The 25,033-nt window shown below is 40.3% G+C and overlaps 1 protein-coding gene across 4 annotated transcripts in view; it reads right to left on the reverse strand.

Annotated features, from left to right (window-relative positions):
* The window catches only part of LOC113535329 (tight junction protein ZO-2), a 54,567-nt gene that overhangs the window by 11,245 nt on the left and 18,289 nt on the right, over positions 1 to 25,033 (reverse strand). For all 4 annotated transcript variants that reach the window (XR_008302154.1, XM_034306344.2, XM_026928576.3 and 1 more), the window contains exons 2-10: positions 12,027 to 12,080; positions 9,947 to 10,071; positions 9,710 to 9,812; positions 9,034 to 9,583; positions 7,742 to 7,845; positions 6,838 to 6,991; positions 2,185 to 2,296; positions 1,570 to 1,685; positions 1,098 to 1,161 (exon numbers count right to left, since the gene is read on the reverse strand). Coding sequence is in view for 3 of the 4 variants with exons in the window: in XM_034306344.2 (XP_034162235.2) it covers positions 1,098 to 1,161; positions 1,570 to 1,685; positions 2,185 to 2,296; positions 6,838 to 6,991; positions 7,742 to 7,845; positions 9,034 to 9,583; positions 9,710 to 9,812; positions 9,947 to 10,071; positions 12,027 to 12,080 (1,382 nt within the window). In the remaining variant the exon portion in view is untranslated. The remainder of the gene's footprint in view (positions 1 to 1,097; positions 1,162 to 1,569; positions 1,686 to 2,184; positions 2,297 to 6,837; positions 6,992 to 7,741; positions 7,846 to 9,033; positions 9,584 to 9,709; positions 9,813 to 9,946; positions 10,072 to 12,026; positions 12,081 to 25,033) is intronic.

Below are 25,033 nucleotides of genomic sequence, written 5' to 3' on the forward strand. Positions count from 1 at the left end.
TCCGATTTACAGAGCCTTTTAATATGTTAAACAACCCTCGACTTGGATCAGTTTTTACTGCTGTACCAACTTGTGGTATTACCTCCTGTCTAACAGGGTTTAGCTTAATGCTATTATAGACCCTAACCGATTTTACCAGCATGTTATATATTTTGATGGAGAAAATTTGGAAATTTGGAAACTCTTTGCTGAGCCTTTTACCATTCTTTAGTAGCTAGTTAACTAAAGAAACAGTGTTAATCCAAGCACTTCTCCCTTCTCAGTTTAAATCTAACAATGGTGTCACTGTGTTCTGTCATGATGCCTTATTTGTGACTAGAAAAAGAACCCCATGTCCTGTTGGTTCCTTTTTGGGCAGTTCTTGTTTCTGTGTTATGGAAAAATTCCCAAACTGTTGTTGCATGTGTTAATCATCTATACCGGGTAGAAACTCATTAAAGGTAAAAAGCTCTGGCATGGAGACAAAGGTTTTCAATCAGCAAGTATAAGGCACAACAATAAACCTTCACATGCATAGTTTCTGCCTCATGAATATGTACGAGAATGACAATGGTGTCATCAGGAGGAAAGAGAGGAAGAAAGAGATTATTTATTAAACTCCATGCCAATTTAATGGGGTTTGTACATTAGCGGGAATTGCTCACGTGTTTGTGTGTATGAGGCTTATGTATATGTGTATGCATTCTTGCCAGTATGTGTGCATGTAAGAGAGAATCTGTTTGTATGAGTTTGTGTCTCTGTTTTAGAGGTGTGCGTGGGGACTGGGAGCGAGACCCAATGAAAGATGTCTTTGAGAGCAGGCGGAATTGGTCTAGAGTGTCTGCTGGAGAGGGTGGGATTGGTCAAGTGTGTCTTCCAGAGTAGGTGGTATTGGTAAAGAGAGTCTTTGCAAGCATACAGGATTAGTCAAGAGTCTCATGGGAGCAGGAGAAATTCATCAAGAGTGTCTTAGGGAGTGCGCAGGATCAGGTAGGATCAGGATTGGGAGCGGGCAGGAAGAAGATGTGACAGTATTGAAAAAAACAAAAACAAATACACCTCAACTTCATATCTACATATGAGTCAGTAAGACTATATACCAAACCTACAGTACTCACCCATACATCTCCTCATCCTCAGGACTCGGTCGCAGCAGAATTTTGGGTGTTTTTCTGATTGGCGCTAGAAACAAATAGACACGATGATGCCATTAGATTTGGCCTGACATACATCTCGTCTTCTGTCTGCTATAAGTGATTTGGCCAGGGATTCTTATATGCAAAGCTGGACACTTGCGAACATTTCAATAAAGGAAGTGCACTTTAAAATCTGTAGTACTATGAAGAGAGTCTAAAATGATTTACCCAAAATCCTTTGTAATCTAATTATAAAGATCTATAATCATTTAACAGCAGTAGATTCAGTAAGTATATAGTCAGTAATAATACAGAAATGAGACAGCAGAATGTTTCTTTTAATATATTATACATGATTTTTGTTAATGCCAGCCATAACTGCAGCATGAGAGAGTTGAAAAAGCAGACACATTCACATTGTCCATTGTCCTGTGTTTACAGAAACAGACTGTACCTGGAGGCTCCTGTGGTGGATCTTCTCGCTCTACCTGCACTGCAGGTGGCTCTTCTCCGACCCTGTAAGGAGATAATGGTGTACCCATCTTGGCCAGCCTGTTCTGGGGCTCCTCTCTGGAAACAAGAGTAGCAAGATTTACCCAGAAGATTAAACTCCTGAACAACTAGAAAGGTTTCAGAAGCAGCATTTTTTGAAATGCTTAAAATTGTTGGATATTATAATTTACTATCAAGTCTCTGATATCTTACGCCTCAATCACGGTTATAAAATGAAAACAAAGTGAATGAATTTGATGTAGAACCCTACTACTGGGGTTTTTCCTTTTAGAGAAAGTTCCAAACTGCTGTGAAAATCAACACTTCCTGACCAATCAAACTCGAGAATTCAACATAATATAAGAACATTTAACTATCCAAAGTACCCTTGAAGGACCTTTCTACACCAGTCTACGCTGCACAGGAGGTAGGAGGTGAGTGGGGGTTCATTTTGGAGGTTCATATCTCCTTGAAGGGACCCCTCCTTATTTCAAAGGTTTGGTATTTACTTGATTTTTTTTGTTTGTTTGTTTGGAATAGGGTTGTGGTAAACCCTTGGCTTAGGGTCCCATCATACCTGGCAATCTCTCGTGGGAGCTCAGTGGAGGAATGGGAGGAAATGTCTGACTGCCGTGACCTTTGGTCTTCTTGTGGTGAGTATGATCTGTATGATTCCATCTCAGAGATATCTGAAAGCAAACGCAGATGAGAGATTCAGATGCGTTCCATAAGTGCTAGCATTCTAAAACCCTCCACCAGACGACCCCCGAGAGAGAGTTTAGCGTTCCCGATCCCACACACAGCTCTTAGAGTTATTCATTTTGTGTTAATGTGTCAAGATCTGCCTCGTCATAACACACTGGAAGATGAGGAACCAGGACGGCAGCTTCGCCAGCACATCCATTGCCAGTCGTGATGTTTTGGGGAAAGAATAATCAAAAAGCAGTAAAGTTTTTGCAGTATTGAACCTTAAATGCGTTACAAAGAGGCAGAACAGAGAAAGTGTGTGCGTGTGTAAGATAGGCAGGTCTGATGAAACAGGATACCCGTTACCCCGCTAAGGAGTCGTGTGAGAGACACAGACATATACAGTGAACTGTCTTGGACAGCAGAGCTATTTTGTTCCAAGCAATCTCCATGTAAAACATTATCATATTGTAAAGCTCTACTTTTTCCAGGGTAGTTCAGAAAATTCCTGTTAATTAGAGACGGGTTAACAAACGGCACCAATATGAAGCAGATATTTGGACCAGAAGAGTTAGGCATGAGAATCAGTCCAGAGATACAAAGCAAGGTAAGAGTGATTGCGTGACAAAAAGAAAGAGAAACACAAGGACACTGATCAGATGAAAGAAAAGGGTGAGAGACAGAGATAGAGAGAGGGAGGGAGTTACTGTGTGGCTGGGTGCTGCTGGTGAACCTAAGAGCATGTCCGCTGCTTTAAGAGAACTCCTCAGCTCCTCACAGTGCCAGTGGTGGCCAGTGCAGCGTGCCTAAAACACACTCTGTTACTTGGCACAAAACACACACGCACACAAGTACACACACACTCTCTCTCACACACACACACACACACACTCTCTCTCTCTCTCACACACACACACACACACACACACACACAGCCATAGATACCAGCCAAGAGCATCTGTGCAGGCCTAAGTGGAGCACTACATAGGAAAAAACAGAAATAGAAATAATGTGTCCACGGGTAACAGTCATTAATATGTGACCATAGGGATGCACCAAGCGGACAGTGACTATAAGTATTAGGCTAGATATTGTACTAAAGTGGCAGATTTTAAATGTTCCAACATGATACACTAATTGATTTTATGTTCATAAACAAAGGCCTTTGTTTCAGGGGACAATCTCACCTGGATATTGTAGACTTGTACCTAAATACTGCTGCTGTAATCATAAAGACTGTCCTGTGTTCATCCCAAGACTCTTATTCATTATAATTCTCATACTGAACATCATTTTAACAAACTTAGTAGAGAACTGAAGAGACACACTTTGTAGAGACCTAAACTTGAAGAGGACAGGCTTTCTTTCGAGTCTGGTTCCTCTAAGGTTTCTTCCTCATGCCTCCTCAGGGAGTTTTTCCTTGCCACGGTCACCTCTGATTTGCTCATTGGATGTAAATCTACATCCAGATTTTTGTAAAGCTGCCTTTAGATGTCTCTTGTTAAAAAGCGCTAGCACTGACTTTCTGAAATGCAAAATCCAAACAAATGCAACCCCTCTTCAAATGTTTGATGTTCAACCACACCTCTAAAACATACATGTGAGCTGTCTAGGCTAGATCCTCTGAATGTGTAAGAGGCAGAGCATTCTGAATTGGCAAGCAACATGATTGACAGGCTATTGGGGACACTCCCTTGTCCTGAATGGTTGGATAATATTGGTCTACAATATTTTATTGACTCATTTTATTGAAATGTAATTAGGACATTTATCAAATACAAGCAGTAAATAACTTGAAAGTGTTGGATTGGTTTTTGTAAGAGTGTTAATATCTTAATATCAGTATTGTATTAAAATGGGAAAATGGGAAAATGGGATCGGTGCATCCCTACTGTACATGATTTAACTTAATAACTGTTGTTTTTTTTGTTTTGATCTGCTAAATGAGAGTGCATATATGAGAGGAAACGAGTCCTTTGCTTAGTTTTTTAAATCAGAGATGTGTAAAAATGAGTGTTCCCATCTGTTGGGTGGAGATGAAATTACAGCTTGTAGGACACAGATGAAAAAAAAACAAAACCTCCAAGAAGGGAGAGATAGGATATAAAATCTTTGCTAAAATCTTTACCAAGAGTCACTCCACAGCAAAACCTTCTCCTCTGCCACGTCTGGCTATTTACATCACACCACTACTTTACGTATAAACACGTACATGTTCCTCATATACACACACACACAACACTGGCATACACACTCAACAACAATTAACAGAAAGACAAAAACATACATACAGGACACCATAGAGGATAGTAAGAAACACACTCACACACACAGAAGATGATTAATCCAATCGTGTGATCAGTTGTAGCCTGGTAATTAGGGATTACACACTAAGAGGCTTACAACAAGTAAACACACATCACCTCTGCTGGAAAACAGCTGTGATTTGGCAAAGGTTAAAACCTGCCTGAAAATCTCAAACAGTTAACCACACAAAGTTGTTGTCATGATACACAGGTAACATAGAGAGACATTTTTAACCAGTAGTAATCTTCACATATTTAATCTATGCTATGTTGGTCACATGACCTCTGCCCTACTGAAAAACTAAGAGATTCTGAGAAAGTCCTAAAGCTTTGTTTTGCCTTTAGAAACATGTCTGACCCCAAAACTAACATGACTTTTGAGTATGTTGGCAATCCCATTTCTGTCCATAGGCCAGGCACAGAACAAAAGCGTGGATATTACATTGTGCTAAACAGCACACACTGCAATGAGCATATTACAGTATAGTACTCACATCAGTGTGGCTTGGCTATGACAGTATGCTATATCATCTCTGCTGCTAATAACTGCAACAGTAATAAACACTCTGAACATCACAAAAATTATATACATCACAAAAAGTTATAACCCTCTCCCATTGGCTTTTATTTACCAAAAGTAAAATAAGTCACCACACAGAATCAACGAATGAATAAAATAGTTTATTGATTAGGACGGATATTAAAAACTGAAGTTAGCAAAAATATATGTGCACAAACGTAGGGGTTTCACAAATATATTAAGTGCATGGGCTTGAAAGCTTTACAATTTGGCTAAGGCACAGTCAATAATAAAGATTAATGGTAACCAGACAGTGTGTGCTGCAGTGTCTCTGACGTCCTTCTGCTAAAAGTATGACATATTATCTGGAAAATAAAAAGAACAGAAATAGAATTGCTCTTGTAGAACCATTATATTTTCAGATCATTGCAGCTCTCTGGCTATCAACCTGCTCAGGGGGTCCAAGAATAATGAAGCAAATGAGAACCATAAAACAGTTGAAATAATTGAAATTGTGTCCATGGACAGCCACTGATACTGAGAATCCATGAATACACACATGTATAAGTCATTTATTTCAAGAAATGTATCTAGCATATGCATGTATGATATTTACCTGATCTAATTAACCTGATCCGTCTGTTTTACATTAAATCATGATGCATCAGACTGAACAGATCAAACATCTCAGACTAAGAATGCTGATTTAAATCTATTTAAACACTCTCATTAAAATTTCAAAGGCACAAACTGATTATAATTAGCATTAGTATTGTGATATAATCAGACCCTGGAGCTTTGCATGCTACGCTTCACCATTCTTCGTCAGAGTATTTTTTAGGGGTTAGAAAAAATATTGATTCTTTGATGCACCTTGATTCTCTCTTTAAACAATTCTGTATCGATGTACAGATGTCCCTAATCTAATTTTTTACACTTAAAAACAGTTCACATACAATGTGAATTGAGTCATAATAAAATTGAAAAAGACTTTATTTTTAAAGGGCTTTTGCTTACCTGGAGCCATACAACATTATATTTTATGCTTTAAAAAAAAATCCATCGTGTATAGAATCAAGATTGCATTGAGAACACTGCAAAAATGACATGTTGGCAAGCAAAAATATCTCAAATAAACAAATTTGCCTAGTATTTCCTATTATAAGATTACAATTAACCAAATATATGATTGGTAAACCTATATTAGATATTACTAATTTCAATCTTGAAATTGACAAGATAAAATTGATATATAAAATTTTTAAAAGATATAAAATCTTTCTAATTTTAAACATTTATTTCTAGATAGAAGCTAAATTATCTGCTTTGGAAAGAAATCTTAAAGCTTAAAATGAGTAAAAGCATCTAAAATCAGGCTGAATAATCTTACATTTGGTTTATAATTTAAAAAAAAAAACATTTGCCCACGTTCAAGATATTTTCACTTGCTAAGATATGTTTTTTGTTTGCAGTAAACTATTTCATAATCAAATCTTGGCACTCTGAATCAAATCACATTGAATACTTGTATTTCTGTTGTGCTGACATCTTTTAATATTATAGCTCCAGTCCATGTATTCAATGGGCTATATGAATAAAAGTTTATTATAATGATGCTTATAAAGCTGCATTCATGAGCTACTGAAATAGCTGGTCCAGTATAAATTAGCGCCAAATAGATCACATCGATCAATAGTCAGCTCCAGAGTGTACTCACCGTCAGGCTCGGAGTCGCTGTCTGCCAGGGCCGGGATGCGCACCAGGATCTGCCTGTGGTCCCTCTGCACCACCAGCTGCAGTTTCCCCCGAGACTTCTCAATCAGCTTCCCCGCATCACTCAGAGACAGATTCTCTGTCACTGTCCCGTTAATCTGTCCCACAGCAAACAAACTAGTTAAAAAGATATTCCTGTTTGCTAAGGGGCTTCAAACAGTGTTTTTACATCAACATAAAAATCTATAAAATCCATAAAAGACCCAAAGAAAGAAGACTAGAAGAAAAGAATGGACACATAATCTGTGGTTTAAAGGAAACACTGTCTATCTGTGATAGCGCTGTATGAAATTAATTTTGTGTCAAAAGTAATCACATGTGAATGCAGTGGCAAGGTTGTAATTTTATCAAGTGCACATTCCTAGATAATTTTACACATGTAATTTCATCCGTATATGTGCATGCTTCTCATATTCAGGTCATACTTTACATCTTCCATTACAGATTTTGCACAGAGAGGTTTAACAGTTTGTAGATGTGGGTCGTAGATTTGTTCAGCGCCACCCCCTCAGATCTTAGCTGATTATTATAGGCTACATTCACATTACCAGGAGGAAGTGACACAAAATCAATTTTCTGCCTTGATGTGACAGATATAATTTTTTTCAGGACTGTTTGGACACAAAAATATGGCCTAAGACCTCATCCACTTCTGTGTGTGGTCCTAAATCGGATACATATCTGATAAGTAGCCATGCGACATGAATGAGAATGGTCATATTGGAATTCATGTAGCTTTTCCCCAATGCACATGTGCAGATCTGAGCGTAAATTTGAAATTGTGCAATGAAGCTTGTAATGTGAATGTTGCTGTATAGTGCGCTGTTTATGGTGTTTTGTAAATGTACCTTGAGAATGATGTCGCCTTCCTGCAGGTTCCCGTCTCTGGCAGCCAGTCCTGTGCTGGTCATCTCTTTGATGAAAATCTGGCTGCCCAACCGAAGACCATACTCTGTAAGAAAAGACTAAAAATTCAGTTACTCACTCTTTGGTTAATCCTGACCTCAACCACAATGACCTCAACTACATCATTAAAGACTTGACATGACTACAGCCTAGCACACCCTAAGGCAAACGCCATCACAGTCCAGCAAACAGCCGGGGACTGAAAGCCAATCAAATCAAGCCAAAATGTAGAGTACTGACTGAACAGCCTCAATAAAGCTTTCCATTCCCTGTAGATCATCTATTATCCACTGCTATGCTAAATGAATAAATACATTCTTGTCTAATAAAATAAGCTTCAAGGTGCTGCCAAGTTTAATGTAGCATATTATATTTGTGTCCTTAACAAAAAGTCAGCAAGCTGTTGGTTAACATTTCAGCTATGCCATTTCATGTTCTGCCCTTGCATCACACATAAAAGATATAGAGTCTGGCTTTTTTTTTCCCCTCTCTCTCAAGGTGCGAGGTTATATTATATGATGCCTTTGCATGCATTTCCACCTGCATGTTCCTGATTCTGAAAGCATTTATTGCACACAACCAATTATGTAAGCATCTTAGCAGCACCTTAGCAGCTTTTCCCCACAACCTTCAGTGTACTTTCAGAGCGGATTGTGAGGATTGAAAAATTGTTGGTCTTTTCTATAGCCATAATGAGACGGAGTGGTACTGAGTGGGTGGCCAGTTGCTCAGACTACATGCTGTGAACCGTTGGTGAAAAGATGAGAGAAGACAGGGCGTTATAAGCAGAATCACGAGATGAGTTCTCTTCTTGCCAATTGCCTGGCCAAAATAAATCAGATTAAAATATCTTCAGTGCCAGCTGAGATAAAATCTCTACCCAGATGCAAGGGACACCAGAGAGAGTTCTTGCATAATAACCACCTTTGCAAAAAATGCTGTAGACCTATTTCTTGAAACTGATCCTCATAAATAAAGAACTGTTTCCCTAGGGCCATACCACTGCATAGCTCAGCAGTTCCCCTGCTAAAACACACCTGATCCAGCTTACAAAGAGCTTGACGATTAGCTGCTGTTAAATCGGAGAAATATCAAACACTAAACTGTCACCAGAGGCCTGGAAATAAAGGAGGACTACTTTCACTATATTCCTAATTCACTTCCTCAGCTAATTAGCTGCCATTCATAGGACTCCAGGACTGAACCTTAGTAACATTTTTGAGTGAAGTCTCACCCTCACTGGGCCTGTTTTTCACAAGCAGGACACTGACGGGCGGCTCCAGCGGCTCCTGGTAGCCCTGATCTCTCCCACGCCCCCTGCTAGGTGATGACGAGTCCTCCTGCAACCGATCTCTGCTGTAACTCCTCATCATCCTGTCTGGGTCATATCTCTTTGAATCATAGCCTGGTGCAGGACTGCTCCCACCTCCGTAACTAGCTCCGTGGCCACGGCTCTGCTGCCCATGGTAACGTGGCTCAGGGCTAACACTGCGGTCCAGGCTCCGTCCCCGGCTCCCATCCCTGCGGTAGTTCCTATCTGGGCTGGGTGATCTGTCTGTGCTGCGGCCCCGGCTGCGGTACTCCTGCTCCAAGGTGCCACGGTGACGGTCTGGTCCACGCGGGTAGCCCAGTCCACCATTGCCCCTGGGGTAATCCGAATCTGGGTCACTATGTGTGCTGCGGTTGTCTTCAGGGTAGTAGCTGGACAGGTTGTAATCCCGGCTGTCCCTGTCTGGGGAAGGTGGACGCTTGAGGACGGCAACTTTGCGAGGCCTTTTCACTGTCTGTAAGAAAACATAGAAGTTAATCCAATATACATCACATTTCAACAGACATGATGTTTGAAAAAGCCACAGTGGTGTGCCAGAACCAGGCAGGCTTTACACAGGGTTTGTTAGAAGCCAACTTACTATTTTAGCCACTTTCCCACATTTTCGGAGTTGCTGCACAGCAAAGGAATGAGACACGTTTTCCATGGCAATGGTGTTGACCTGTATAACCCGGTCATTCTCACTGCCAAACAGCACAAAAACATTATTTCAGAGCAAACTGAAGGTACCAGGCTGGGGCTGACACTTGCCCCAGTGTGAGAGGTAAGTCTAATGTTTCTGAAGTGTGAGGACAGGAAGAGAGAGAAGGAGACTTACAACAGTAAGCCATCAGCTGGGCCTCCTTGCAGGACATCAGACACGATGATGGACGTCTCACCGCTGTCTACGTTGGGATTGTCTCTGCCACCAGACACAGCAATTCCGAACCCCATCTTGGAGTCCTGAGAGACAGAGAGGAAATATGAGCAGAAGGAAATTGCTCTCAAGTTTAAAGCTCTCCTAATGTCTCCTGCCCCGACCAAGTCATAGATCACAGACATTAAGACAGTGATACAGGAAGACATTAAGATTCTAATAAACAGAAATGGTGAGGCAGTTAGGCAGTGTGATGGTCAAGCAGTTAGACAAGATTTGCGCTTTAGGCAATATTTGAACACACTGGCAGCATTAATCTCCTGTTTAAACCCACTGCAAGGTAACGTCAATACAAAACTCAGCTTTGGCCTGCACTCTATCACTGCCCTGCTCCCAACAAACAGCCTTACTGTCTGCAGCAAGCAAATTATAGTATCATTTTAGAGCTGTACACTGGGAAATACAGCATAATGACTGTCTATTACTCTCAACCAGACCAAAACTAATCTCTCCAAGCTTAATTAGGTCAGCAGAGAACATGACAGTGAGATTGGGAGGATGGTAAATGGTACAATTGTGGCAGATCTTTAGCTAGAACATTTACTGTTACTGTATATCCCAGTGGGTAAATTTGGGGTTAGTGACTTTTAAATCAAAGTTCTCCTCATATTTAAGCAGCTGGCAATAAAATATCTGCTTAGGGAAAATGTTTTAACCATTTGGACAAAGAGGTGTCTGTATAGCACTTGTGTATGTGAAAAGAACACTGGGGTTGTACTGCTTTCAAATGAAAACTGCTGACTATACCTTTCAGGCACAGGTGTACCACTCAACTCCAGAGCCAAGGTCCAGTACTGTTTGGTGGTTTCCTTGTTCTAACACACCTGATTTGGTTTAGGGTGGCATGGTTGGACAGCAGGTAGTGCTGCTGCCTCACCACTCCAGGGTCCCCAGTTTGATCCTGAACTAAGGTTATCGTTTGCACTTTGCATGTTCTTAACATGTCTGTGTTTCCTCTGGGTATTCCAGTTTCCACCCACCTCCCAAAACCTATGCTAAATTGAATGAGTGTGTAAAATGTAAGGAACGCCCTGTGATGGACTGGCATTCCGTCCAGGGTATAATCACACCTCGCACCCAGTTCCTGGGATAGGCTCCCGATCCGACACAACCCTGGTTACTGAAGATGAATAACTGCGATAGTTTAGTAGGTGTGTCAAGGCAGAAAAATAACCAACCAAACAACGTGCTGGCTCAAGGCCTAGCTTTGCTCTACAGGGAAGGTAGCAGGTAGCAGGCTGCTGGTTATACAGTAGATCACCCTGCTGTTCCAGTGACTTCCATCATGCCCTTGTGCAAGACATTTATGTATGTATTTACAGTGTGGAAGGAGACAGGGTGTTGACTCAAAACATTTTCACTGGTCAATAAAATGAGAGTGAGTGTAAAGTTGGTTTTAGAGGAGCAAAACCTGAAAGTCTAGCCACACCATGATAAGTGCAGACTATTGATTAGTCGGATAAATACGGGTTTTAAAAGCTGCCATGGGAAATTGCTGTGAACTCTGCCAGCTTCCTGCTTAGTCCAAACCTCCCCTACTTCAAACTGCATCCTGCAACTGCTTCCTCCCTCAGCCCTGGTCATGATGTTCCTGAGATAGAACAAGATCCCCCTTGATGTGGCACACCCGCTGCACATGTCAGCACACTTAACCACTTCCTGGATGTATTATACATCAAATAGTTGGTCAGGAAATGGATGTGTGTCCATGTGTGTGTTTACATGGGTGTTTGTGAAAAGCTCTGGCCAGCTGGGTGATTTCTCATGCTGAAGAAGAGAGAAGCTTATCCTGTGAGGCAAGAGGACAGATAAATGGAGCTGTTTCTCTGAGAGAGCCAGGAAGAGGAAAGCAGAAACTCTCAGCATGCCTGCCTGACACGTAAACTGATAAGACAGTTGCAATGGAGGAAACAGAGTAGGAATAATACAAAAGAATAAAGCACGATGAGCCTTAGACAAGTGAATGGAAGTAAGGACATACCCGCTGTAGAGTCACAGTGTACTGCTCCCACACCGTCTCCTCCATTCCTGAGCTCTGTAGAGAAACATATGAATATTAATATCACCTTAATGACTTACAAACAAAATATTACTCACTGGTTGTGAATACATATGAGTGGCAGCACATAAGGGGTATTTACATTAGGCTGGACCAGTGCTCATGGTCTCATGGCAACATTTTTACATTCTGAACTCCACTGAAGCTTTTGTTTAGTAATTAATTTTAAAGGATTTTAACTGTAATATAATCACTGTAAAACTAAAACATATAACGCAGTCAGTCAGAGGAAACTGACCATTTTTGTTGTTTTGCCATTCTACTCCAGTATTTCTGCATAGAATGTATTTCTAGACCTATAATTATCATATTATTTCAACGATCCCTTAAAAAATGGCTACTCAATATGCAACATAATGGATCTAGATAGTTTTTTCTTCATTCCTTTATTATATTTACATTTTCCAGCCCAGAAATTAGCCTCACCCAGTTATTTGCATGGCAGGATGCCAAGAACTCTAATTTGAACAATATTTACACCTATACTGGGTGTCATATAGGAATTACAGCCATATCTATACTTAGAGGGACCAAAGTTATTAAACATTTGATTGTTCAACTGTTTCTCTGAGTAGCTACAACATTAGTTCTTCCACAGAACTGTTTTACGAACTCATTAGTACATTGAACCTGATCCTGGTAGATGACAGTAGTGAACAATAAAAACATCAACGTGGCTATAGATATTCTATATATGCATGATAGACTACCATGAAGAGAAGAATGTACCAGCATGAATTTAGATTAACTGAGCAAACCACCAGAAAGGCCTAAGAATCATATAATCAGTTTTGTTACATGGATTTGTATTCGTTGAGTAGTCTGGACAAGACAGATGAGACAAAGATCAAGCTCTACCAATATGATTGATAGAACAAGAATTCAAGATTAGCTAAACCTAAACACAACCATTCTATTTAATAAAATACTAATATATTCACTTATGGTCCTCTCAATTTGGGGCCTATGTGCAAAATGTGATGTGATTCCTATATGATTCACCCAACATATATGTTAGTATCCTCATATTAGGGCTGTACATTCACTTCCTAGTTATGGTTTCACCGAGAATCTAAGCAGAATTAAAGAGACAAAACAACAAAACCCCAGTGTTGTCCAATTATATGAATTTATGAACTGTTCTTTATATTAAAATAATTTACAGTAACTCAAACAGAGCACTTGTTAAATCTTTTACTATACTGAGCAAAGCAGTGCAGATGAAAGGAAAAGGGATGTACTATTGGTAGCAGTACAGTCTGATGGATGGTCCTGCTGTCTCTTTGTTTTACACAAGTTCATGGACATTTTTGTGTTTTTAATGAGATCAATGTAGTAGAGTGTGAGAGAGAGAGAGATGGAACACTCCAAACTGATTTCATGTGAACTCATTTGACTGTACTGCTGCCCTTGTGTCCTCTGTGAACAAAGCTACAGTTCAAATCAAAACCTATTCATACAATCAAAGACACACACACACACACACACACACACATACATACACATACATACACACACACACACACACACACACACACACACACAGCTTGAGGGTGTCAATGTTCCCAGATAAGCAGACAGACATCTGGGTCACTATGATGACTTGGGAGCCAATCACAAACCCAGTAAAATCCACAAACTCCACAATCAGAGTACCACCAAAAACATGAGCATCTCAAACTCCAAAATCAGAGTACCACCACAAAATATGAGCATCTCAAACTCCAAAATCAGAGTACCACCAAAAAACATGAGCATCTCAAACTCCAAAATCAGAGTACCACCACAAAATATGAGCATCTCAAACTCCAAAATCAGAGTACCACCACAAAATATGAGCATCTCAAACTCCAAAATCAGAGTACCACCACAAAATATGAGCATCTCATTCTCCAGACCAACAACCCCAATGCAGGACCATCTCAAACTCCATAATCAGACTACCATCACAGATGCAAAACCTCTCAAACTCTACAGTCAAACACTACTGTGTATGCTCACATAGTGCAGGTGGTGCTATTAAAAATATATGACCACTACAAAAAGAAGATTTACCGAGCCAAATTCTACATTCCAAACTTCCCCTTGGGGATCAATAGAGTATATCAAACTGTCTATTTATCGATTTAAATTCATAACAACATAAACCATGGTAATGCAGGAGTTGTTGCAAGTACAATAAACAAACTGTAGAATATAGAGGAAGAGGAAGAATTGCTTATGTTTTTTAAAACGAGAAAATGAAAATAGAAATAAGATGCAGATGGTCCTTGAGACCATTAAACAAACCAAGGGTTGAGGATGGTGAGTTTAGCATGCTAGCCTAATCTATGCAATACACTGACAAGGAGACCCACATTTCATACTTCATAACTTATATTGACCAATCACAGGTTTGGTCGTGTAATATCTGCTGAACATCTGAATGCCATGTTCACAGCACAATAAGCAAAGACTTCAGATGACGCAATGACACTTTTCCCACAATTTTGTCATATTGTGCGTGGAAAGCCAGACGAACTCTCTGCATCAAATATTCTGAGTCTTTAATACCTCAATAGCACGCCTTAAATTATACAATTAGATCAACAACACAACCAACCCACAACACCATCAAGCCACCAACATAAACAAACCACAACTCCCTCAAACTCCACAAATAGTCAACACCAACATCTCATATCTTCCTCAAACGCCAATCAGAGCAGCAACATTATCACCCCAAATTTCCGACAAACATCACACCAATACTCCACAACTTCCCCTGCTTACTCTGCTATCAGACCACCATCCACAACCCACAACTCCCTTAAACATCACAAATCCAACACCAAAACACAACTCTTTTAAACTTCACAAGCCCTTCATCTCTCAAAAGTGACAATCAACCAATCATCTTATGTCCAACGGTTGCATCAATAGAAGAAATAAAACGAACATTTATAAATCTTTATATAACTCAGCTTCATTATCCAGACTGCACAAACTAAAACCTTTTCTCAGAACTAACCATGTGACACAACTGGTTATGTAATAACCCTCCCCCTTTTGAGTGTCACAACAAAACACCAGATTACCAAGATGGAAACCCTGTGGGAATTGAAGAAAATAATAATAATAAAATAAAAAAATAAAATAAAATTTGAGTGTAAAGTGTCACTTTGCCAGGTTTTGCATATTGAACTTCCAATTTGGAATTTTGTTCCTAAAGTCACATTTTAGGTTTAAGTATATAACCTATTACCATCATAGTGAAAATATAAATACTCTGAAGTATAAAATTTTACACAACTAAGCATAAATATGTTATGTTGTATAATAACAGGAACAAACTTAAATATTAAGTTTGGCTGTGTATCGTAATATAAGCATTTAATACTTGTCAGACCTAATTTAGCTATTTTAGTGTTTATAAAATGTATAGTATAAATAGTAATCTGTAAGGGTCACCACTTGAACTGGTTTCTCGACAGACACATTGGGGTTCTTTTTAAATGCCCCAGCTTCCGTTACAAGTTTGTACTTCAGTTCTCTCTCTCTCTCTCTCTCTCTCTCTCTCTCTCTCTCTCTCTCTCACACACACACACACACACACACACACACACACACACACACACACACACACACACACACACAGACACACCATCTTGAGAACTAACCCAGAAACCCCAGTGCTAAAGAGAGCAACTCTCAGCTCTTACTTAAGCAAAGTAATCAGAATAAGGTCAGGACTCTGGTCTCCAGCATGGCGCTCAGACTGCTCAGATCCCTGCAGCGCTCACTAGCACACGTGTATGGCGCTGAGCCAAGCTGACAGACACTTCGCTTTCAGACTGGTGTTCTTGTTGCTTCCGGGATAAGTCCGATTTTTAACAATACAATGGTCTGATATACACTTCATGATGTATACCTGAATATTCATGGAACTATTCAATCAGCCAAACATGTGGCAGCAGTGCACTGCATAAAATCATGCAGATACAGGCTCACTGAACCTGGACAGTTAAAGATCAAAAAAAGAGAAAACAACATTTTTCCAATCTTCAATTATCTAGTTTCGGTGAACCTGTTCCCACTGTAGCCTCAGATTCCTGTTCATGACTGACAGGAATCCAATGTGGTGTTCTGCTGTTGTAGCTCAGCCCCCTCAAAGTTCAACATATTGTGCATTCTGAGATGCTTTTCTGCTCAGCATGGTTGTAAAGAGTGGTTATTTGAGTGGTTATTTGGTTATTCTCTGCCCTTTCTCAAAAACAAGACTTTTCCACCTGCACAACTGCCGCTCACTGGATGTTTTTTGTTTGTTCTCACCATTCTAGAGATTGTGGTGTGTGAACAAAAACCCAGGAGATCAGCAGTTTTTGAAATAGTCAAACCAGCCCGTCTGGCACTGACAACCATGCCACTCAGATCACATTTTTTTCCCCATTCTGATGTCTGATGTGAACATTAATTGAAGCTCTCGATGTGTATAAGCATGATTTTATTCACTGCGCTGCTGCCACAGGATTGACTGATTTTGAAATACAGGATCTCTGGCTAGAATTGGGGCTTAATGCTATAATCTCACAATATCTATAAACAACAGTGTATCAGTACCTCTAACGCTGCAGGCTGGCAGGTGTGTGTGTGTCTTCCTGCCACATCATCCACAATGCAGAAGAAGCCCACAAGCCCAGCGTGTTAGCACAGACCTCTGCAGTCTACACTACCTAGCATTTGACTATGGCTACACAAGAGCCAGAGAGCTGCTGCAATCGTATCACACATACAGACACACACACAGGCTAAACAGTACATACATAGCATGTACATATCAAGCAACCTAGAAACCTGAAACATGCACGCTCAATCACACACACACGAATTACAGCTGGTATTTCCCATGGCTCTAGTCTTAACTAATCAAACACCTGATGTACAACCAGAGCAGCTCTATGCGTGGCTGCATTAGTGGAAGAGCTGTGAGACTGAAGAAGGAGTGAGAGCAAGCTGATGCTGATCAAGCAGTAAACATGGATCTCTCAGCAAACATCACATAAATAACATGTCAAGGCCAGTGTGTGGCCATAAAAAGGATATAGCACACAACCACACACATACACACATACACAGCTGGCAAAGCTAAAAATTTACTTTCCACCTGAGGGACATCGAGCCAGAAACACCTGCTTCCCTTCCTCTCCCCAGTGCAATATACAGCAAAATATCATCTAATATATACAGGATTTACTAATATCAGGGTCTTTCCTAATATATGCCGTACCTTTTCTGTCCCTGAAGAGAACAATTTCAAATTTTTTTAATGGTTCAATTATTTGGTTATATATAAAAACATTAGTCTTTGAAGTATTTTTGCCACAGTATATGTCTATGTTTTTGTGTATGACCCCAGTCATACATCTACCGTAACAATACATAATATTTAAAAAATAAACCCACATTTATAAATGAATTTATAAATAAATTAGCCCAAATATATATAAATAAACTAGCCCAATCTCCTACTTAAGGCTGCTTCAATGAAGTATCATTTTCATGAATATTTCATTTTCTTTACCTGTATTTCATAATTATATTGTATAATGTTTATATGGAAGATGTGAAAGGAATAACACACAACACGGCATGCTGTTACAGGAAAATAATCCACAATGGGGTGGTGTGATATAAGCTAGAGTTGACTTTTTTCCAATGACAGCGAGTGTTTTATTTCTCTTATACAAACAAGAATTTGCCAATGATTACAATTTTTTTAATTAAGAAACATCACATTGTATGTTTTTTCCATTTATAGTTACATTTAATCTTGAGAAATGTCCACAAAACAAGTTCCTGTTATCATAGCTGTTATATAGCTGCTATAAACTCCAGACTTTATTAAGGCAGAAAAAGTGCAGCTTGGTACTCAGAAACCACAAAGAACAATGTTGTCCATCCTTAGACTTTCCTGTGGTGGAAAACTCTGACTGTTACAAAGTGCTGACACTGGAGTCTCCATCCATAAACAGTTGCTTATAGGAATTTCACCATATCCATAATTAGCTAAATTTGCTGATACCAGAGATAATTTTGCCTTCTTATTTCCATTTTGTTATGTTCTATTTAGTACCTGTGCTTCCTAACAGAAGGGAATAAATGCATAATATGCAATTTTTATATGTTATATACATACATACACATATATACACATAAGCCATTTGATCCCTTCAAGTCCAAATGGCAACATATATACAGAGTGCCCCAGATGTCAGTGTATATATTTCTCTACTATATAGTACACACTTTGCCTCCATCTGCAACAGCATCTGCATTAGCAGATACAGGTATGTACAGGACAAAGATAGATACGAGCATCATTTAATTATCAGTGCATCCCTATATTAATAAAGTGAATCTCTCTGCAAAGCCAAGCAGTGAGCAAACGGTCAGCGAAAGCAGTGCTGAACTTTATACACTGATCATACAGACACAACATGGAGACTCGGGCTCGGAATCATTTTACACAAACGCAGCATCTGAATGGCAGTGAGAGTACAGTCACGTTACAGACGCACAGCAGTGCGGTGCAGAGTTTCAATCCAAACTCAGTCGTATAAAGTACACTACACACACACTGATGGATGGCAGAGCCAGAGCACAGGCCAGGAGGTGCAGAGGCACAGAGTATCACAGTGTCAGAGTTCAAATCCTATATATATATATATACACACACATACACATACACAGACACAGAGGGAGAGAGAGAGAGAGAGCATCACAGCGGAGGGAGAATCTGACTGTGCGCTATGCGACAAGAGCTACTGAAGTCCACTAACACACACGCACATACACACTCCAGCATGCATACAGATTCATTCTGTATTCCAGCATCATCACCATCACTGATGCTCCATGCTACACACACACACACATCTCTTCCACAGGACTGCCGGCAACGTACACACATGCTTCACTGATACACACATTGATTCATTTCTCCTCTCACTCATTGCCCAGGCTCAATTCCAACACCACAAACAATCAAAAGCTGCATGCAGAACACCACAACTAAGTTTAACAATGGTTAAACAAACGACAAACAAACAATCTCTTTGCCTTTTTGACTTTCCCAATGCACACGTAACCCGACACTACAGACACTCAGCGGTAAACTCCGGAGCGGCATTGACTAGCACATCAAAAAGCACTTTCCGCACAAATCAACTTGCTATGAGGGGGAGGGGAGGAGGAGACGCTGCCTGAGGAGGGTTTTATCTTCCCCGGAGGACGGAGCGCGCGATTCTCTCTCTCTCTCTCTACACCCCCACCAGTCTGAGCAGGCATGGTGGCACCCGACTGGGGGCATAGAGGATGATGAAGTCGTCTCTGAGCGGCCGGCTCTCGGCCCGCACCTCCACACGCACTCTCCGGCCGCCGGTGGCTCTCCGCAAACACACGCAGCAGTTCCATGGCAGCCAGTCCACGCTCATCTCTCCCCATGGCCGCCCCTGCTCCAATCTCATTAGGAGCTGTGGCAAAGCGGATCAGGAGCTCGAGAGAGACGGAGAGGGAGGAGGGAGGAAGAAAGGGAGGGCGAGATCGACGGGGAGAGGGAGGGAAGGAGGGAGGCAGTGAGGCTAAAAATAAAACTCACAGAACCTTGGCGAGTCCTGAGTGATCGGACGGCGCGCGCCCACCTTCGGCACAGTGCCGTTTTCATGGCCAGGTCCGTAAGCCAAGCTCAGCCGTCTGTCGGCTACTGACCTCACACAAACACACACACACACACACACACACACACACACACACACAGAGAGAGGGAGAGAGTGGAGAGAACTCTTATCTCCAATCTGCATCCCTCTCTTTCTCTCTCTCTCTCTCTCCTCTCTCTGCTCTGGACTGCTCCCTGTGTTATGTAATCTAAATACAATAATGGCCTACATACTGTATACAAACACACACGTGCTCATTTACACGGGCTCACTCAGACATCTACATATGTGTGAATTGTGTTATTGGTCTCACACACACACATATATACACTCTCTCTACCCTATCTTGCACTGATCCGCAGTAGTTTCTGTTATATGCACCACACTAGTGTGCACTTTAATATTCCAACTTTGCACCTACTCTGCAAAGTGTCCCTCTGCTTTTAAAGCTTTCACAAACAAGATCATGCTCACAGCAATTCTGTGAATTTCAAACTAAAAACACTTCCATCTCCAAATCTGCTGGGACACACCACAGGTTGAAGGGACAAAGAAAGGCCATGTTGTAACATGGGAGCATATCGAATGCGGTGTGGTGCTTGTGTGGCACTGCATGATGAGCTTACTGTGTTTGAGCTTACTGTGTAAACTGGACTTCATTTATTTATTCATTCATTCATTCATTCATTCATTCATTCATCTTTAATAACTGTTTCATCTTGGCGATGGTGGCTGTGGTTTAAAGTACTAATCTGTTTATAATTTGGTGTATAGAACCTGCTTTCTCACAAAAATAAATGCTGTCTATTAAGCAACTGTCTCTATTTAATACAGAAACAAGAAAAAAGAGAAATAAAAAATGTGGAGGAAATACTGCTTGGGGAGAAACAGGCAGTGTATAGTGAAAAGAATCATAGCTATATTTACATAGTGCAAATCATATGTTTACATGGGTTTATTTTTGTTGCTCTTAACAACCATTTGGATATGCCATGCCTAATAAGTCCTAATAGACCAATATTACTGCGTGATAGATAAATGATAAACTGGGTTCAGGGATCTGCTGCACACGAGAGCAGATGTATTTGATTTCCTCTCATTCACTCAATGGCTGTTTCTCATGTACATACAACTAGTCACAGAGGGGTTCAACATATGCAACTGATCACTGAGAAAAATGAAAAAGGCTTGAAAAAAATTTGAGGCTCAGCAATCAATTGCAGACTGAGAATATTGTGTTGCTGGACGGTGCACACTACTGTACACACACTACGCTTTAGTTGGGCGCGATTAGACAGAATTCCTTCTGAATCTGGCGAGACTAATCAAACTATCTGTGGAACCGGACAGGATTATTCAGAATTTTTCAGGAGTGGTGGGATTAGTCATACTTTCTGCAGGAGCTAGCGGGTTTAGTCAGAATTCCTTTGGGAGCAGGAGGGATTAGGCAAACTTTCTGTGGGAGTGGGGGGGATTAGTCAAACTTCATGCAGGAGTGGGGGGATTGGTCAAACTTCATGCAGGAGTGGGGGGATTGGTCAAACTTCATGCGGGGGGGGGATTGGTCAAAGTTCCTTTGGGAGCAGGCATTGGTCAAACTTTCTACTAGAGTGGACAGGATCTGTTGGGAGCAAGCAGGAGTGAGAAAAAAACAAGCCAAAGTCAACACCAACAGTGTCGACGAGGATGCCTATGCCACCAATAAGTCTAGTCCTTCTTGTTACTAATTTGTATGCCAGAAATACCTTTAAAATATACTTAAACAGGAAAGAGCTATTGAAGAAAAACTATTTCAGACATTTGACCTTGCTGTGACCTTGACCCTATTTGGATCAATTCCAAAACCTAATCAGTTCATCTGCTGGTTACAATAATAACGCCATATAAATCTTACAAACACTAAACCACTCGTTCTTGAGATATCGCTAACGAGAATCTCAGACGGATGGACAACCCGAAAACATGACGCCTCCCCCACGCAAAAGAAATATTTGTATAGTGTCTTTCCCAAGCTCAGGGTTTCTTACAACGTCAGTCACGATAAGAAAACATGTTGAAACAACCCCAAAGACTGAACAGCAATCACAACAACAACAACAACAAAAAACAAGCAAATAAACTCAGTGACGTACACGCTTGAAAATAAAGGTAGCAGATAAGGCAGCTTCTTTAGAGCAGTGCAGTATAAGTGCAATAGGAGAGCCATTTTAGTAAAGAACCTTTCAGCTGAATAATCATTTTCCACAATAAAGATTCAGAACATTTAATCATAAGGTTCTTAATAAAACCAAAAAATTCTTCAATGGCATTGCAACTACTCAGTCACAAAAGCAGCAGACGAGACAGGGTGAGAGGTCAAGTAGCATAAAAAGTTAATGTTTTACATGTCCAGTCAAGGAGAACAGTTAAATGCTTCGAGGTGTACGTGCTGAGTGAAAAAAGCAGCTAAATAAGCCAGGGCTGAACACAGCAGCCAACTAAAAGAGCACCAAAAATTAGCCATGAGATACCAAACACCCATTTACATCACTGCCAGCACCACATTGTCCAGAGTCCATGCATGCCAAAAGGGTGTGAGACAGACGGAGAGAGGTCAGAACCTGGTACTGATAGGTAGATAAACACACAGACAAGTAGATAAACACATAAGACGAGAAAAATTTAAACACGGATAAACAATGAATAACAGACAGACAGAGACATCAACATTGTAAAGTGGTGTTTGAGTGTACATTTGTGCGTGCATCAATCGTTATTGATGTATTTTGCTGAAATATGTATCACAATTTTTTACATTGCTAGCTCTACTACCAGGCTACAGAGATAACTGGTTTATGACCTTAGTTCAACTAACTAACATTCAAAGATCTTGTTTAAATTAAAGGTAAATGTAAAAAATGTCCCTTTAACACATTGCAGCACTGGGATTCAAGGAGGCAGCATTGGTGCATCACGCAGTTACAGTTTTAACACTGTGAAAACAGAAGTCTAGGGCGACTGATGACTTCCTGACTTCCTACATCAGGGCTGAATCACACCGCCGTGAGGATTAATCAGGAAATTAAGTATCTGCCTCAAACCTCATCTAATTTATTCTAGAGCCTTTTAATTAGTACGCTAATATGCACACAACATGGAGCACACGTCAGTCAGACTCAGACGAAGGAACTCAAATGGATTTGACTGACAAGAAACTGCACACAGATAAGGACCAGAGTCTGACAGCAGATTATCAGGATTTACACCCAAACATTCCAGTGTGTTTAAAGTTATCAGAGCTGCACTAAACCACCTTTCTGAGCCACACACACACACACACACTTGCACACACATGCACACACATGCACACACCCTCCATCTTCTAATACACACTCCCCTGATCCAAGCAGCCCTTGTCTTCTTCCCAGAAACTGAGAACACACTCGCACACACACACAAACACACACACACACACATGCATGGATATAATGGGCTACATTTCCCTGTAATGCAAAGTTCCTGGTCAGGGTGAGTCATCAAGTCTGACCTCATCAACTGCTGATGACATACGGCTCATTCATGACCCTATGATTTTCCAAACTGCGTGCTAGTTAGGGATGTTCAAGTGAATTCTATTGTACAAATTATGGCTAAATAATTCTAATCATTCTAAATGACTAAAGAAGTAAGATTTACTGGACATAATTTTTTTTTAGCAGGAATTACTTGCAGGGCCCAAGACATTTCACAAACTACTGTATATACTATATATTGATAAAACAGTCCTGTTGAATTCTTGAGTCTGATTGGTCAGAAGGTGTTGATTAACGTTCTATAACATCAGCTCTGACAGTAGTGTCGGCTATAAGGCAAATCACAGCTTTATATTAACACGCTCATTCTAATATGTTATTGTTTCTATAATAACGTACACAGGTACTTGTACAATTGATGCCAAGTGTAATAATAAATAATATAAGTAATAATAATAAAGTTTTACACTACGGGAAAGTCGTCACGACTTTTTGGTTTCCTGGTAATACGACAACCTGCACTTTTTTGGTCTTATTAACCTCGAGAAACAGAAAAAAGAAAGACTGGTGACAGAACTTTGGGACACACTGTTAAAAAAATCATCTACTTCAGGGTGGTAAGAGTAACTCTTGCAATATGCAAAATAAGAGTTTTCCACTATCACCCACCACCTTTTATTTTTGTTTTAAATAAACCTGCCATGACCATAATAAGAAGAATACGGACTTTGTTAGCAATATATCAAGTTAGAATAAGTTGATAAGAATAAGAAGAAAACAATTACAAAAAAGGAAGAAAGCAAATGATGAGAAATTTTATATGTGTATATATATATATATATATATATATATATATATATATATAAAAGAAAAAAAAGCCTTCATCCTATCTTCTGGAGATCGCAAGTTCAAATCCCAATGATACCACAGCTATCCTTGGCCAGGAGAAATGTGCACAAAACTGGCCATGCCCTCTTGGTGGGAGAGATGGCATACTCTCTCATCCCTGTCAATCCCAGTGACACTAGCCAATCGTGGGTGTGTGTAAGCTCATGTATGCGGAAGAGGGTGGATAGCACTTTCCTCAGAGTGTGTTACACTGCCCTATGACAAAGCGTGAGCAGCATTTCGAAAAGATGTGGTTGGCTGGCTTCACATGTCCCAGAGGAAGCACATGATAGCCTTCGCCCTCCCCAGTTGGTAGCTGTTGTATGATAGAGGACAGCTGGCTGGTGGGTGGGAATAAGCAGATGAGCAAATTATGGAGAAAATAGGGGAATAAAAAATTATCCACAAATTAAATAGAATTTTGTTGCAAAACAGAAACAAATATATGGGAGATAAACTATAATCCAATGAACAAAACAAGTGCATAATTAGATTAAAACAAATGACTATTTCACATATTCTTATAGTCACCAAGCGTGAATCGAAACTTCATATTAATTCTTTCTGCCTAATATTAGGACACCCTCACCAAGCGAAGTGAGCTCAGCTTGTCATCACAAAAGCGATGCCTATAAATAGAGAAAGCTTTCACACTGGCAGAAAAACTGGAGCACAATGGATGACATTCACGCAAGCATGGCCTTTGTTTTGTCCACTCAAACAGGGACGCCTCCAAATAAAGGCTTCACTACCATGTGCAGGATGCAACGAGAAGCCATGACGAAAGAGAATGACGGTCTTTGCTAACTAGACACACACACACACACACACAGCT

This window comes from Pangasianodon hypophthalmus, chromosome 8 (assembly GCF_027358585.1).
Source record: "Pangasianodon hypophthalmus isolate fPanHyp1 chromosome 8, fPanHyp1.pri, whole genome shotgun sequence".
Taxonomy (NCBI): Eukaryota; Metazoa; Chordata; class Actinopteri; order Siluriformes; family Pangasiidae; genus Pangasianodon; species Pangasianodon hypophthalmus.